General features: G+C 42.2%; 1 protein-coding gene across 3 annotated transcripts in view; it reads right to left on the bottom strand.

Moving 5' to 3' along the window:
* Positions 1-344: 344 nt before the first annotated feature.
* Positions 345-13,183, bottom strand: part of COL4A3 (collagen type IV alpha 3 chain) — a 104,172-nt gene continuing 91,333 nt past the window's right edge. For 2 of the 3 annotated variants that reach the window (XM_043522343.1, XM_037909097.2), the window contains 9 exons: positions 12,771-12,843; positions 11,820-11,891; positions 11,593-11,712; positions 8,989-9,087; positions 7,713-7,925; positions 6,915-7,092; positions 3,401-3,515; positions 2,078-2,250; positions 345-705 (listed from right to left, as the gene is read on the bottom strand). In XM_043522343.1, the coding sequence (XP_043378278.1) occupies positions 615-705; positions 2,078-2,250; positions 3,401-3,515; positions 6,915-7,092; positions 7,713-7,925; positions 8,989-9,087; positions 11,593-11,712; positions 11,820-11,891; positions 12,771-12,843 (1,134 nt within the window). In that variant the 3' untranslated portion in view covers positions 345-614. The remainder of the gene's footprint in view (positions 706-2,077; positions 2,251-3,400; positions 3,516-6,914; positions 7,093-7,712; positions 7,926-8,988; positions 9,088-11,592; positions 11,713-11,819; positions 11,892-12,770; positions 12,844-13,183) is intronic. The other variant, XM_043522342.1, reaches the window with a different exon arrangement.

Consider the following 13,183-nt stretch of genomic DNA (forward strand, 5'->3'; position numbering starts at 1 on the left):
CTTATCAAGTATTTAAGTCCATTTACAATTGAATTCACTGGTGTAAATTAGTGCTCCGATAATACCATTTGAACATCACTCATAACAAATGTTTTATTTTAAGATACTTTCACCTGACTGGATGGAATAGGAGGTTTTATTTCTGCAGATGTTTGTGACAAATATTTAATGTTTCAAATACTTTATAAAAGGTGTAGATTTTATGTTTCTTTTTCTAGTGCATTTTTAAAAAATAGATTTATAACTGAAGGTTTGCGTTCACTCTGGAACGCCATGGGAGCCCTTAAATCACGGACTTAACTCTACGGTCCACTTAAATCCCAGACCCTTTTTTTCTCACCCAGAGAAGTTGGTTCAATAAAAGATATTACATCACCCACTTTGCCTCACAGTTCAGAAGATGAAGATCTGTAGTACTGCCATAACAACAGCCTTCTCCAAAAAAGTGCTTTGCAATTTGCTTAGAAAAAAGAAAATCAAAATGCTGCACTATCTCACCATAGGGCTGCACTAGCATTTTAGAGCTCATTGTCCAGAAACAGTTTGGCATTAATAAATGCATGTTCTGCAGAGTTAGGCTATTCTTTGCAATAAAAGCAGAGTTTGATGCTCCATCAAAAATTTCTGTCTCTCTTCATGCAGACCTGACAGCGGCTGATGATGTTTTCCAATTCCCCGGCTTTTAAAATCTGTGGTAAAGGCTTCCTAAAAGAAAGAGAACAACACATTTACTTTTCTTTTTAAAATAGGAGTGAGGTGGTGGGAGTTTTCTATATTTGCACTTTTGCCTCTGTCCCCACCACCCCAGCTCTCACATAGCTCTTAGCCAGCCTCACCAGAGCATGTGTCACAAGGGCTCCCAACACTAAGCACTGATTTTGAGCCAGAGTAAGTGGGGTAAAGTACCACAATCCCATCATTGTTATCTAGACTGTTAGGGTCTAATCCAAAGACCAAGTCTTTATATTGGGTTTTGGGTCAAGGCTTTAGATTCCCCTATTTTTAAAAATCTGTCCTCATCTCCTTAAGCAAGAGGTGAAAGGTGGTGTTAATGTAACCCACACACCTCCTGGGTGCAGTGTTCTGTCCCATCTAGTGGCACTGAGTCCACTTAGAGAGAGAGATAAAATGAGTCTGCTCTACAGACTTAGCGAACAGCTAGTTGGCTTTTAGCTCATGTGGTAGAGACTCATGCACTAAGCTCCAGAAGTCCCAGATTTGATCCCAACTGCCGGTGACCGGGATCTGTTGGCGTTACATCAACATTGCAACTGACAAGACTGGGGTATGACCATTAGTTGCCTTGAAGAATGAAATGTGTGTTAGTGTACCGTGAGCATATGCTGACAGCGCAGCCCTCAAGAGCACAGGGATATGTACAGCAACACACTACGCATGTGCCTAGGGTTGCCCCTGAATGTGTACAAGATGACCACAAAGCATACAGTACACACCAAGAAAAGATGGAGGGATTATAAAGGACACGTTCTTGAAACATCAGTGTTGTTTATGGTTGCAGGAAGAAATATATAAAGCTTTCTAGGATATATGAACTTGGAAAATACTCACTTTTCCCCATATCAAAATTTAGCACGAAGGGGCCAAATTCTGCACTAAGGTACACCTTGGAAATCCCACTGAAATTGCTGGGATTGTATAGGCTGGAAATCAGTATAGAATCAGGGTTGAAAAGTTCCAGTATGCTTTGGCTTACTAGCTTCTCTCTAGAAAATTCACCATTGACATAAGCAGGGGAAACTGCTGAAAATAATGGAATTGCACCTGCTTATATTAGTGGTGACTATTTCCCTGTGCATTTAAAAGACTTGTTTCAAGAAGGCTGGGATTTAAAGAAATGAAGGCTTTGATCCTCTTTTAGGCCCCTTTGTGCTGTTCCAACACCGCAAAATGACTCTAAAGTCAGCTTAGCCACCCTCGCAAGGATGACTAGCAGGATGTTCAGATAGTGTACAGCCAACTTAATGGCTCCTATGCTACCCCTGGATCTGCAGCAATGGTGGCTGGTATGGATGAGGGCAACGGGTCATAGCTGAGTCACTGGGAAAGCAAAGGTTACCTGAACATTCTCCTTGGATCCAGTGAAGCCAGCCAGAAGCTGTAGGAATTTGTGTAGTAGTTGCATGTCCCTCTACCATGACATTCTATGAATGGAATGGCACGGAATTCTTCCAAGCAGGATCCAGGTGATGCCAATGCTTGGCCAGAGGCTTCTGAACCGGCACTTGTATACTGTAACCACAAAACTATCTTTAATGAACATCTGCTGTGAAAGTAGAATGAATTATATTGAAATTATAATTCATTAAAGAAATGCTACTTGAAGGGTTTGTTGAAATATAGTTGTCAGGAAGAGAAACATTAAGGCGTATGAGACAATGGTCCTCAAACTAATTAACTTAGAGCTCCTACTGAGCTAGGAGATTGGTAAACATTAGTATGCAAATAAGATATGTATGTATATTTGTCAGTTTCTGCTTCCTTTTGTCTCTTATGTTAAATTGGCTTTGGCTTAGCTGTATAAATAAGTTATCTTTAGCCTCAGAGAGGGTCTCACATCTGGGTGCTTTGGCAAAGCGCTTTGCTAATAAACAGAGTGTCCTGACAAATTATGTGAGTCCTGAATCTGACTTTGACACTGCTAAACACCTTTTACTGAACAGAATGCAAGAAATATCTTTCTAAAAAACACGTGTGAAGTACCATTCTAGCAAAGTACCATTGTGCAATCGAGCTAAAACAACAATCAGCACCGATTAATTGTATTGAATGATGGATTATTATATTTTGGGCTGGTATTATTTTGACATTAATACAATTTACTACCTTTTAATGAAGACCAGTACAGAAGCTTTAGGACAATTCAAAGGACTTTGTGGTATTTCTCTAATCCCTGCCAAGGTGTTTTTCTCTGTCGGGGGGAGAGGTCATGATAACCAGGCCCAGGACAAAGATAGAAATTCCCCGGAAGAGGTTTGGCACCTCCTTAGTTAAGTATCGTAGTAACCTGATTTCAAATGAGCCATTTCTCCAGTTTTAATCACCTGTGCATCGTTTTCCCTTGCACTGATTGCTTCTCTCTTCATAGAAAGCAGAGAAGGAACTTATCTGCAGTGGGAAACGTGCTTGTAGAAATGCCCATAAAATGACCCTTTACAGTAGAACACTTTGGATGGAAACCTCTTGTAGTTGATAAAAATCTGCATGTTTAAAATCAGCACCCAGTAGTAACCACATCCTAGAAACAAGCTATCTTTCTTTCCTTTCTTCGCTAAACAGCTTTACATTAGGGACAAATCCTGGGAAGACAGCAAACCCCATTCCCCATGTAAAAGGGTGTTGCTCCACGTGAAAAGTATTTTTTGTCTATTTTCCCCCTTACCATAACAAAGGAAAAACCCTTCCACAGAGATATCCAGCCTTGAGGACATAAAGGAAGTGCAGTTGTTTGGCTGTGAACTGCTATTACCACTGCTGGTCCTTCACAAACAATACATCTGTAATATGAAACATAGGTATTGGGTGAAAAAAATCCAGACGACATTTATAGATCTTACTGATACAATTTCCCGTCCCATTACAGGCATTGGTCTGAATTTTGGAATTTGCACTCATAACATTGCCCCCATGGAAACAGGTAAACTGGTAACCAGCTGTCAGGTACCAGACTATCCAAAATACATGACTTCACAATTTCCATCCATATACACTGCAAGGAATTGGTGAGGCAAGGAGATTAGCCCTAGAACACTTTGATCATCCTAATGCTGCCATTATTGAAATGAAAGGTTAAAACTTGCTTGCTTTAGATGCTCACTGCTTGGGGTGTTATACATTTTTACGCTGGAATACTCTGCCATGATTAGAAAAATCTGTTTCATCCACTAATGAAGGAATATAGACCAAATCTTGGGGTCTGACTGAACTGCATGGACTGCATGCAAAGGGGGGTGCGTGTGTGCAAAGCTGATCTAAAGCTTGCTTTTGCACCCTCTGGTCTTACTGATGCTCTGTGCAGTGCTGCTGATGTTTTAAAGTTGCCTGAGGGCTTCTCAAAAGTAGGCTAGGCTGAAGAATGCCACATGGGACCAAAAATGTAGCTGAGGACTGACACAGTACAGGAGCACCACAGCCATGCCCCATTTCTTCCAGCCACATTCTCTTCTATCTGAAACTCTGATGCTCCGTTACTCTGACAGAAAGGACACTATACATCTCTTAAGAATCATCTATGCATGCAATAGTGTGATTCTCCCTGGTCCAGTGAAGATGGCTTTAGGGGCAGATTACATGGGTGGTATGGTGCAAAGTGGCTGTAGTGCACAGGAGAATCTGGCCCTACAGGTGCAGGAGGTCTCCAAACACTATGGTGATAGAGTCTTGAAGATGGGTCTGTAAACAGATAAAGGATGTAAAATGAGACTCTACACTGCATAACTGCCTTGGGACATTATGCACGAGAGTTCTCAGCCTCAGTCTGTAATTTTCATGCACTGATCACAGAAACGATAGTTTATTCCAGTATATGTTCATTAAAGTAAATTCAGCTGTAAGAAGACAACACATTCCTAATGTTGAAATGACGTCTGTTTCCTTTTATCCTGTCCAAATCTAATACGCCTGCACATGGAGCTGCTGATTATTATGTAACTATTGCTTCTTAATATCATCAGGGTCAGTGAGACTTTGGGTTGTCTTTCTTGTGCCAGTCATGCAAATTAAACATACCCTAGCTTTAACTAGGATACCAGAACGTTTAAATGAACATTTATAGTGTTGTTGTAGCCATGTTTGTCCCAGGATATTAGAGAGACAAGTTGGGTGAGGTAATATCTTGTATTGGACCAACTTCTGTTCGTGTAAGAGACAAGCTTTCGAGCTACACAGACAGAGCTCTTCTTCAGGTCAGGGAAAGATACTCAGGGGTGTCACAGCTAAATACAAGATTGTCTAGCATAATTAGTTAACTCATATTCTAAGGGACCATTCAAGTTGAAGTGGCCTGTTAACATCTGTCAGGGTCCCTTCACCACTCTGAACTCTAGGGTACAGATGTGAGGATCCGCATGAAAGACCCCCTAAGCTTATTCTTACCATCTTAGGTTAAAAACTTCCCCAAAGTACAAACTTTGCCTTGTCTTTGAACAGTATGCTGCCACCACCAAGTGTTTTAAACAAAGAACAGGGAAAGAGACCACTTGGAGACGTCTTTCCCCAAAATATCCCCCCAAGCCCTACAGCCCCTTTCCTGGGAAGGCTTGATAATAATCCTCACCAATTTGTACAGGTGAACACAGACCCAAACCCTTGGATCTTAAGAACAAAGAAAAATAAATCAGGTTCTTAAAAGAAGAATTTTATTTAAAGAAAAGGTAAAAGAATCACCTCTGTAAAATCAGGATGGAAAATACTTTACAGGGTATTCAGATTCAAAACACAGAGGATCCCCCTCTGGGCAAAACCTTAAAGTTACAGAAAACAGGAATAAACCTCCCTCTTAACACAGGGAAAATTCACATAAAATAAAAGATAAACTAATCCGCCTTGCCTGGCTTACCTATGTCGCTTGCAATATTGGAGACTTGGATTAGGATGGGTTGGAGAAGACGGATTTCTGTCTGGCCTCTCTCAATCCCAAGAGAGAACAAACACGTAGACAAAGAGCACAAACAAAAGCCTCCCCCGCCCCAAGATTTGAAAGTATCTTGTTCCCTTATTGGTCCTTTGGGTCAGGTGCCAGCCAGGTTAGCTGAGCTTCTTAACCCTTACAGGTAACAGGATGTTGTCTCTGGCCAGGAGGGATTTTATAGCACTGTATACAGAAAGGTGGTTACCCTTCCCTTTATATTTATGACAACATCCCTGCAGTCATAGGACAAAAAAGGGGGGTAAGTGAGTTACAGATTGTTGTAATAAGCTAATCTGTTAGAAGCTAAACCATCTGTTTCACCTTGTATTTAGCTGGGACATCCTTTCCTAGACCTGAAGAAGAGTTTTGTGTAGTTCAAAAGCTTGTCTCTCTCACCAACAGCCAGGTACCTTACCCATACGCAAAGTACGCAGCTGTGTAGGGCACCAGGAAATTTGGGGCACCAAATTTCCTGGTGCCCTGCGCAGCTACGTGCTGCTCCAGCCCCTGCCCCCCCTCTTCCCCGCCCCAGCCCTGCCCCCACTTCCCTGAGTTCTGCAGCAAGGCCGGGCCTGCACTCATCGGCGGCGGGAAGTGCAGCGACCTGGCCCCAGCTGTGCCGCTGGTGAGTGCTGGGGGATGGCTCCCCCCGACCCCCAAGCCAGCCCGCTCCACCCCCCGTGGAGGCCTGGGGCCAGCGCCCCCCCTCCCCCCACAGAGGCCTGGGGTTGCATGAGGCCCCAGAATAGGTAGGGACAGCCCTGCCAACAGCAATTGGTCCAGTAAAAGATATTACCCCACCCATCTTATCTCTTTAAATGAACATCTCAGTTTTGGTTTCAGGGTCTTCTTGATATTTGCTCATTTAGGTTAGATTTAAATTATTCGTCATTTGGGACTTTGGTACCACATATCAAACACATATTCAAATGTGATCAAATATCCAGGTGGTCAAATTCAGAGCTTGTATTGGCTAAGACAGGCAGGCTGACTGAAAAAAACAAGATCATATTATAGAACTGTGACTGGAGGTTGGATTTCAGTAAGATCAGTTTGAAATATTTCTACTAGAGCCTCACAAATTCTTCTGTTCACAGAGAGATATTGTTATTGCAAGTCTGGTTAATTTGTTAGCTACTGGCATAGTACTTTTTAATACTTTTGCATTTTGAAAGCTTAACTCATCTGTATTTCGCATTTTGCTGTTCAAAATAAATGATGTTATCTGTGTAGGTCGGAAGAGGGGCTGAAGTTATTAAACTCATACCTGCTAATATAGGGCTGTAAGGCGCTGCCAGAGATTGGTTCCATGTCTTCTGGCATTGGTGCTGTAGTTGACAGCCAGTATGAATAGTCATTGCGAGAAGCAAAATTGCAAACATCATTGGTGTTACAGAATAAAAATGGCATGGTGGTAAATCGCTGCAGGCAGCTACCAACTGTCCCTGAAAGACATAGGATGGCAGTTTTGTGAAAGCCATGAGAGATATTTAGCATAACAAATGGAACAGCCATGTGATGAGATCCAATCTACAACACTAAGAATAAATACAGATAGAGGATGTAAAGAAAAGAAGCCACTTTTCTGTACAGTTGTACCATAAGTAAGGTAATCTGATGATTAAATTAAATACAAAGAGGCTACATTAAAATAGCATGGGGGCTAAGAACAAAATCTGTTGAAAGCAAGGAATTATTTCTTTTGATTAATTGTGCAATAATATCCTTCACCTCGTCCCTGATACTGAATGGTCAAGGGGGGCAAAGGAGATGCGGATGCTGGGAAGGAACTGCCTCTCTGAGCCAGGATTCCTTCCCTGGGTCTCTCTTGATATGGTAGAGCTACTTGCTTCCCCTTTTATGGGACTGGTTGCATGAGCACTATTTAGTCCTTAGTGTACAGTGGAGATTAGTATCTCTGACCGATATTTTCATTTCAGGTAAATTATGAGATATTTACTGCACATTTGCCTTTCCCATCAGTAGTTTAGGCTTATTCCCCTATTCAGTAAGGTGGTCATGGATTTTACAGTAAATGGTTTTAAAATTCTTTCTAAGATGGTACCAAGGTCTTGGCCATGTGCTTGCTCATTTCCTTGTACAAAGAGAAGAGAATAACCACTGTAGATCTGAGCTGTCCCAGATGGGCATGATGGAATCTTTGTTGACTGGCTGTGCCGGGTAAAGATGAAGCCTCTTCTTGTTGGACCAGCTATGGAAATACCAGGGGAACCAGGTAGGCCCCGTATTCCTGGAAAGCCAATAAGCCCAGGACATCCTGTAAAAAACCCCCCAAAACATACATATTTTTATCCTATTACTCTTTAAACAGTATGTCTCTGATTGCTTTCTGAAGTGACTGAACCCATCCGAAAACAAAATTTTAAATAGTTCAACTTAAATATTATTATCTGCCTTCTAGTAGTGTCTAGAATCCCCAACAGACAAACAACCCCTGTCCCACAGAGCTTACGCTCTAAAGAGACAAGACAGATGAAAGCTGGGAAGGCAAACAGACGTGAAATGACCGGTGGAAGGTAACACAGCAGGACAGTGGGAGAGTCAGGAATAGAATCTGGAACTCCTCACTCCCACGTGAGTGTCTGATCCACTGAAATATACTGTCTCTCGTATGTCAAGCTATTGTCCTACATATATCTACATGTATCTTTCTACAAAAAACTACATTTTTAAATTCTGACCTAGCTTGAGAAATTTGATAATTTCACGTACATTATACAAATAGATATTGTAAAAAACAGATACACGTTTTAAATCCTGTTAAATGTAAAAGGTACATAAATAGCTTTTGCGTGGAACAAATAAAACAATATTAGTTATAAAATACAATGCAATTTGATTCTATACAGCATTCTTCCTTCAACCTATATCCCCAAATGTACAGTGGCTAAGAAATATGGTTTACTCTGCAGGAGAGCGGTAAATGTAAAAACATTTTATGGTGAAGGACTTAAAACAAGCAGTTCCAATTTGTTGTTCTATAATTGACTGTTTATATAAAAAGTAAGGCACCTTGGTGGTGGACATGGATTTCTAAATAAACAAACATGGTCAATCACAGAGGGAGAGAGAAGTTAAGCAGCATTATCAAGGGAGGAAAGGTATGTTTTCAAATGAGATCTGAAAAGAGATGATTTTAGTGGGACTAGTCATGTGTTTAAAGTTAAGCATGTGCGTAAGTGCTTTGCTGAATCTGGGCCTGATTGAGGGTGTCATAATGTAATTTGTATCAGAATGGAAGGATCCCCAGAAATTGGAGTCCAACTTATCTGCAGCTTCAGTATGATGGTACACAAATAGCTATGTCTCCTTCACTGTACCTCTTTGTCCTTGAAATCCTCTGTCTCCTTTTGGACCAACTGGTCCAAGTATGCCTGGATTTCCAGAATGGCCTGGTAGACCTTTTACACCTTGAGGTCCTGTGTTGTATATGCAAGAATGTGTGTTAATATAACAGTAATTATTCTCCATACACACAATTACCAATTACAAAACAAACAAACAAACAAAACAAAAACAATCAGCCAGACAAACAACACCGGAATGCAGCTTCAAAATAGCAGATACTGTGGCATAATTTTCTGTAGAATCAAATGCTTTAAAGTCAGAATTCTATCATATTACCGTCACCAGATTTCGCATCAAATAAATTAGGAAGATGATATAAAAAGAGTGGTTATACTGTAGAAAGTTTTAATTTTCACAATGGATCGTTACAAAACTAAAGCTAATATTAATACTGTCAGGCCTCGATTTACATGCTTTTTTTGCACGGTTTCAGTTATTCACGGTCAATTAATTGTGACCCTTTATTTTTGTACACAGTATGGATTCACTTTTACATGGTGTGGCACGGTCACCAAGTTGCGCAGATCAGTGGTGTAGCCAGGATGGGACACTTGAGTGGGCGGGCAATGATGGGGGTGGGAGGAGGGATCAGGGCTGCCTCCCCATACCCCTCCAGCCAGCCTTGCGGGGGGCAATGGACACTCTGGCTGGGGCCCCCCTGCCCCAGGCGCACACCTGGGGGGGACCCTGGTGCCCCACTTCACCCACCCGGCACTCCAGCTGGGGAGTGGGCAAGCCCCTGCGCCCTGACCCCGCTCCCTGGCTGGAGCGCCGGGTGGAGTGGAGTAAGCTGCCTTACCTTGACCCTACTCCCTGGCTGGAGTGCTGGGCAAGAGGAACGGGGCAAGCCCCTGTGCCCCAATCCCCGGCAGGAGCACCAGGCTGGCAGAGTAGGGCAAGCCCCCACGCCCTGACCCCGCTCCCCGAGTGCGTGACTGGGGTGTGGGGACCCTGGCCAGTGTCCATCGACCCCCGAAAGGCCGGCTGGAGGGGGTATGGGGAGGTGACCCCGATCCTTCCTGTCTTCCCTCCCCGCCCCCGTCAATGCCTACCTACCCGAAGTTGGGACCCACCCAAGTGTCCTGTCCTGGCTACGCCACTGCTCCACACTCCCTGGCCTCCCAAGACACCCCAGATGAACCATCAGCGTTCTGACTTAAACGACATCAGCATTATCATCATATCAAGTTCATCCTCAACATCAGTAAAGGTTAGTAGCAAGTTGAAATTTCATTAAAAATTTTTAATAAAACCTGTATTGGATAAATTAGGTAGGTCATCTTGTGATCCTGTAACCTAAACTTTTATTTCCCATAGACCCTTGGTATCTTTTTAAGCTATTTCTATTTGCACAGTGTTTTTTCAAGAACGCAACAATAGCGTAAATCGAGGCCTGACTATATACCTTTTTCAGCATTTGCTGTTTTATTGAAATTTTCCAAAAGTACAGTAGCAATCCAAAATGGTATGAGTTGCTGCTCTTAGATCCATAAATAATTTAGATTCCAATATAAGATAAATTTTCTTGTAAGAGACAAAAAATGTTCCTTTATTCTATGCCTTTTGTTAACCCTTAGGGAACCGGCTAAGTCTTGGGAAGCTTACACCTTAAGGATTGGCCAGATTTCAGAGGAGCACCATAGCATAAAACAGAAATTGATTTTGGTTGCTAAGAGATGCTGGTTCAGGACTCTCAGTAGTTCTAACTGGCCTTATGTGCTTCTGCTAGGAACACCCACTTCTCTGGCATGCCTGATCTGCTCCACTTCCCTGCTGGTTGGTCTGACCCCCTCCTTTAGTCTGAAAGCAGTTGGGAAATGGTGTTCAGTATCAGCTGAGGACACTGCCATGGAGGAATCAGCATGATGCTGGCAAGGTGTCTCAGTGGCAAGATCAGCTAAGCTAAAATGGGAAGAAAGCATAAGGCTCTCCACTCAGTGGGAGGAGGGTCTCCTCTGGAAGTTCCTGGCTGAGATGGTAAGAATCAGAGGTGGGACATGGAGAGAGAGAAAACAAAAAAGGGAACAGGAGTCAAGAGGAAGTGGGATGGTGGCTGAGTTTACTTGGCTCCTGTCTTTCATCTAAGAACCTTTGGGATGAATGTACTCATCCTGATGGGGGCCAGGATTCTTCAAAAAGAAATTTTTGAGCTGACATGAAGCAGACAAAAAAACAAACCAAATGCCCACACATGACAATCATAGACAAAAATGCCGTGAGGTCAACCCCTGAAAGAGATACACATTTTGTTATGTATTATAATGGGTATTTTTTGTCAAGATTAATCACCTTTCCCAAATATCATCTTCATGAATCTCCTCAAAAAGAAATTGTGAGCAGCATGACAAAAATGTTCATGAATTCTTTTTTGCACAGGTCTATGTTAAGGGAACTGCTCACCCATCCAGTGAACTGGGGTAAAGTTATGAATAGGAGGTTGTCAATATGACACTAAAATACAATAGAAAAGGAAAGTGATATTAAGAGAGATAAAAGTGTCTATGCAGAAATTCAGGGTGCCAGCCAACCATGAACAAGTCTTATCAAGTAGTCTAGGCAAATGGTAAAACATATACCATGTAATCCTGGTGGCCCTCGAGGTCCTGGATCTCCTGGTAGTCCTGGGCTTCCAGGTGATCCAGCAGGTCCTTGATTTCCTGGGATATATGTTGCTTTCCTAAGTGCTCCAGGCTGACCTAACAGTGGAAATACAACAAAGAGCTGGATGCTTTATATTAACACCCCGCCCCCCCAAAATAAAGTTTTGGGGCACTAGAATGAGAAGGACTGGAATAATGGTTACCAGGGTGGCCCTTTGGTCCAATAGGTCCTGCTGCACCCATTGGTCCAGGGGGTCCTCGATTACCCTTTTCTCCTAAAAAGGAAGATTAGACACATGCATGATTGTAGAAGCCAAAAAACTGTCGGTGGTTTCAGAGATTCGTTTAAGAATCCTCCGGGTACATGATCTCACAGAGTTAACAAAAAGCTATAGTGACTGTTTACTTGGTAAAAATGGCACTGTAGGGTTCCATGATTACTGATGCTCAATTATTTACATGTAAAATATAGTCAATTTTTAACAGCTGTGAAATATGGGATGGAATCCTGGTCATTCACCCATGGCTGTTTTGGCAAGAAAATGCGTTATCCTGTATTAAAATAGCATCCAGAATGCCCAATCAGGATCGGGGTCCCATTGTGCTAGGTGCTATGCAAACATAAAAGACAGTCCCTGTCTCAAAGAACTTGGGTTGTGGCCAACTAAAAACATATCCTCATCCCAACCCCCATAACATTTTTATATAAAATCAATCAGCTATGGGTTGAATTTATCCCAAAGAATCATTTGATAAACCTTCCCCCAAATCCTTATGCTGGCCTTGTGCATAGTGATGGATCATGGTGGATAGGAATAGGGTACAATTGGCTGTGCTGACTAGAAGCCATGGCTGAAAGGTCTCGTAAACCATAGGAGCCACCCTGTTTTGTATTGTGAGTTTATTGATTGAAAAGTTGCACAAAGGGAAGGCAGATGCTTTTTATTGAGTTGGTGTCAGGTTGGTCTAAACCAGAATCTTTGCAATAAAACACAACCCAGAGAGGATGAGTTGTGAGCAAACCTGATCTTCTGGTGAATTTTCCATCCCTGACCCTTCTACAGCCACGTTTTACTAAGAAGGTTCCATGTCTCCAGTTATACAACTGGTACTATGCTGTCCACAAAAAGTATGTTTAATAAATAGGTGAATACCTGTTACACCTGGAAGTCCTGTAAAGCCAGGTTCACCTCTAGGGCCTGCATTGCCTGGGGTGCCTTCAACTCCCTGCAAATCAGACAACAAGAATGAAGAAAAATCATAGAAAAATCGTATTCAGACACCGCAAGATAGGCTGTCTGGGTTTTTACTTAGAATTCAATAGGTTACTGACTATGCTATTTTTCAGACAAACAGAATGACACAAAACATGTCCATTAATTTCTACAGCTCAACCAAAAATTGAGAAAGAATGTGCAAAGGGGAAATATCGGAGCTACTGCAAAATGTGCCTACAAACATACTATAATCAGACGACATCTCACCCTACGTGTTTGCAAGCACGCTAGAAATATTCTGCCCATTGTTAAGAAAACAAGTAAATAGAAATTCATCCACCAGGAGCTAC

Source organism: Chelonia mydas, chromosome 9 (genome assembly GCF_015237465.2).
Source record: "Chelonia mydas isolate rCheMyd1 chromosome 9, rCheMyd1.pri.v2, whole genome shotgun sequence".
NCBI lineage: Eukaryota > Metazoa > Chordata > Testudines > Cheloniidae > Chelonia > Chelonia mydas.